At 41.3% G+C, this 3,079-nt stretch overlaps 1 protein-coding gene across 1 annotated transcript; it reads right to left on the bottom strand.

Moving 5' to 3' along the window:
* Positions 1 to 529: 529 nt before the first annotated feature.
* Positions 530 to 3,079, bottom strand: LOC131928590 (headcase protein-like). Its single transcript, XM_059284657.1, has one exon. The coding sequence runs from the start codon at positions 2,876 to 2,878 to the stop codon at positions 1,244 to 1,246; it is 1,635 nt and encodes a 544-aa protein (XP_059140640.1). The 5' UTR covers positions 2,879 to 3,079; the 3' UTR covers positions 530 to 1,243.

Genomic DNA, 3,079 nt, shown 5'->3' with positions numbered 1-3,079 from the left:
AATAGAATATACATTCTAGATCTAGTTTCATGAGAATAAAACTAATTTTAGTAGTTTTTTAGTATTTTTTTCCCCCTTTTTTTTCTTATCTTGCTACACTACTGCTAGATCTAGAAATCTAGATCTAGATAGATCTAGGCTCTACTTAAGACTCATCTAGATTCTAGCACTCGTCAGGTCATTAGAATCTAGATCTCTCTAGATCTAATAGAATCTAGAAATCTAGATCTAGAATAGTCTAGATTTTGGATCTAGATATCTAGATTCTATGTTTATAGATCTAACTCATAAAATATAGATCTACTTTGTCTGCCCATGAATCTAGATCTAGACCTAAGAAATTGAAATGTAGCAATTTTAGATCATTGAAAATTAACAACATGATTAATAATACCAAGCTAGGCCCTAACTTTGCAAACTTATGTACACGGCAGACGCTGTGACTAACCTTGACCTTTCCCCGATTCTGTTTTGTTATCGTATATTCAGACTAGTTGCATACATAGTATAGAAATAGTTTTTTTTAAAATTTAGTTTTAATTTATGATAGATCTGATAGCCTATGGTCCATTTTTATTAATACAGTACTTAAGTTTTTAAGAAGCACTTAAAATACTCAGATTATTTGCATAATTTTTAAAAATGTGCTTGCATCTACTGGCCGGGGGAAAGGCGGTAGGGCTAGCCAACTCATAATAAACAAAAAGTATGGTATACCGCTGTAGCTACAATACATATTTATCAGGCTAGCAAGTGCAGGTTTACTTTTGAACAGAACAGCCTTTTCTTTTTTTTACAATTAGGAAATATGATTGAAAAATAAAACATGCACATTTATGAAAATAAATGTAGTTCTATATATAATTATGTATATAATTATTTCCAATAAATTCAATTTAACGACAAGAAAAGGTACGATATATCAAACTATCTTACATTTTATACTTCCTTCATTCTAAGGCATCCATGAATTCCTCAGAGGCAACCCAATCCAAGTTGAATATTACACAACTGCAACCACACAAGCAATACACAAGATATATATGTATATAAAAATAATGTCCACTTCTTAAGGTACCAGTTTTGTTTTTAAAAAGAGCAAGCAAATCCAATGTCTAGAAAAGTTTGTGAGTAACGCGAACATGTTTGAAATGCAATCAAATGTTACCAACAATACAATGAAATGGCTGCAACATGATAGAGTTAGGACGAGGCTGAGACTAGGGATCATGGAAGTTCTTGCCTAGCACTGGCCACATATAGGATCCTTAACGCTGAAGGTATCAGCGAGGGACCTGATGAAGTGATAGTCATTCGCCTTACAATAAGGACATATAATCATTCGGCTGTACTGGCTGTAGAAGTCTAGGCCAATGGACACATCTATGACAGCGCGGCGGCAGTGCTTGCATGTTAGCCTTTTCTGGCAACACGGCATGGCAGCAAAAATATCATAGGTATACATTGTTCCCACGACGAACGACGATCCATCCCATGGGGTTTTACAGGAGGAACACTTAGCTTCACATCTCCCCTCCAGGCAACCGATGCAGACAGCATTGAGGAACTGTATCCTCCCCTCCCAGATGACCTGAACAACGTGCTGGTCGTAGGCCTGGGGTGACAGGAACATGGTCCCGTCCACCAGGGGGAAACGGTCAAACACTGGGAGCTGGGTCTTGCACAGCACACAGCGTAGGGCGGTCATCCGCTTGTTGGTCAGGTTGCTGAGGACAAAGTTGCGAGTGTCTTCGTCCTCCTGCACGTCCTCAATGTGGATGTTGTAGGGGTTCCTCTTGTACCTGGGTAGCACATTAAAGGCAGAGAAGTCCTGGCGACGGCGGAACATCCCGGGTTGACTGGGGTCAAAGGTTTCAACTTTTTTACCTTTGAAGAAGACGTTCCCGCTGACCGGAGAGCTGGACAGTGGGGATATGGAGCCAGCAGAGCTAGGTATGCTACCACTGCTACTTGCCTGGCTACCCACACTTCCCGTGCTGCTTACGCTGTTGGTACGCATTCGGAGGCTGTTGCTCGGCATGATCAAAGGGGTGGAAGTGAAAGCCATGTTGGTGACATGGTGAGACGTGTTGTCGTTAACTTCGTTTTCATTCCCGTTGTCAAGGTGATCGGAGCTGTTGTTCCTGCTCCTGGCTTTAGTATCAGAGCTGGGGTTGTTGTTGATGGTGTTGTCACTGCCGCGGCGCCTTGTGTTTACATTCACCGACTCTTTCTTTAAGATTTTAGTAGCGTTATCCACTTTATGGATGGCAGGAAGTATATGGCTGTGGTTATCCACTGGATGGGTTAGAAGAGGCGGGTGGTTGGAATTATGACCAGCTTTGTGGTTGGTACTCACCACTGGCATGGGCTTGTCGTTTTTCTTTTTGTTCTTTCTCACTTTCTTGGCGTTTTCATTGAAGGGCGCTGGGAAGTAATCTAAATCTTTGCGTAAATGCCCTCTGCCACACTTACAATCACATGCTTTGTAAGCAAGATCATAGCCTTTTTTAGTCCATAAATTTTGCAATCTCTGCTTTTCACTCCAACTGCGTGCACGGCCGCACGATCTTAGAAAGGAAAGCACAGATTCTTCCCACTCGATGAAGCAATTTTTGTGCATCCAGTTTCCTACAGTGCAGGCATCATTGTTGCAAACTACTCTAACAGCATCGTAAGGATCTGATGGGTCTATTGGATCATCATTACATCCAGTTGGAACACAACAATTCTGTAGTCTTGCTGCACCGTTTTCACCATCATTGTTATTTTGGTGTTCCATACGATGGTTGTTTACTTGCACATTTCCGTTCGGAACAATGTTTGGTACTTCTTCGTGGCCATTACGATGGCCTTTCTGGTGCTTTACATTAGGCATCGTAACACTAAACGATGTAGTTGTAAAACAACAGTCTTTTGAAAATAATAGACTTACATAAAACAACAGTATAAACGCTCAGTAACAGCTATAACTTCGAACTACTAAGTTGAAGCCGGTCTCACTACGGAGTGCGTGTTTTGATTCTGGGAGGTGTGTCCGTCGCGGGCTTGCGTTGGTTAAATGTAAGCGCGGTTCTCA

Source organism: Physella acuta, unplaced genomic scaffold (assembly GCF_028476545.2).
Source record: "Physella acuta isolate Inbredline_101_S28 unplaced genomic scaffold, ASM2847654v3 ptg001524l, whole genome shotgun sequence".
NCBI lineage: Eukaryota > Metazoa > Mollusca > Gastropoda > Physidae > Physella > Physella acuta.
Note: the sequence above shows the minus strand (reverse complement) of the source record. Positions and strands in the feature narration are given on the sequence as shown.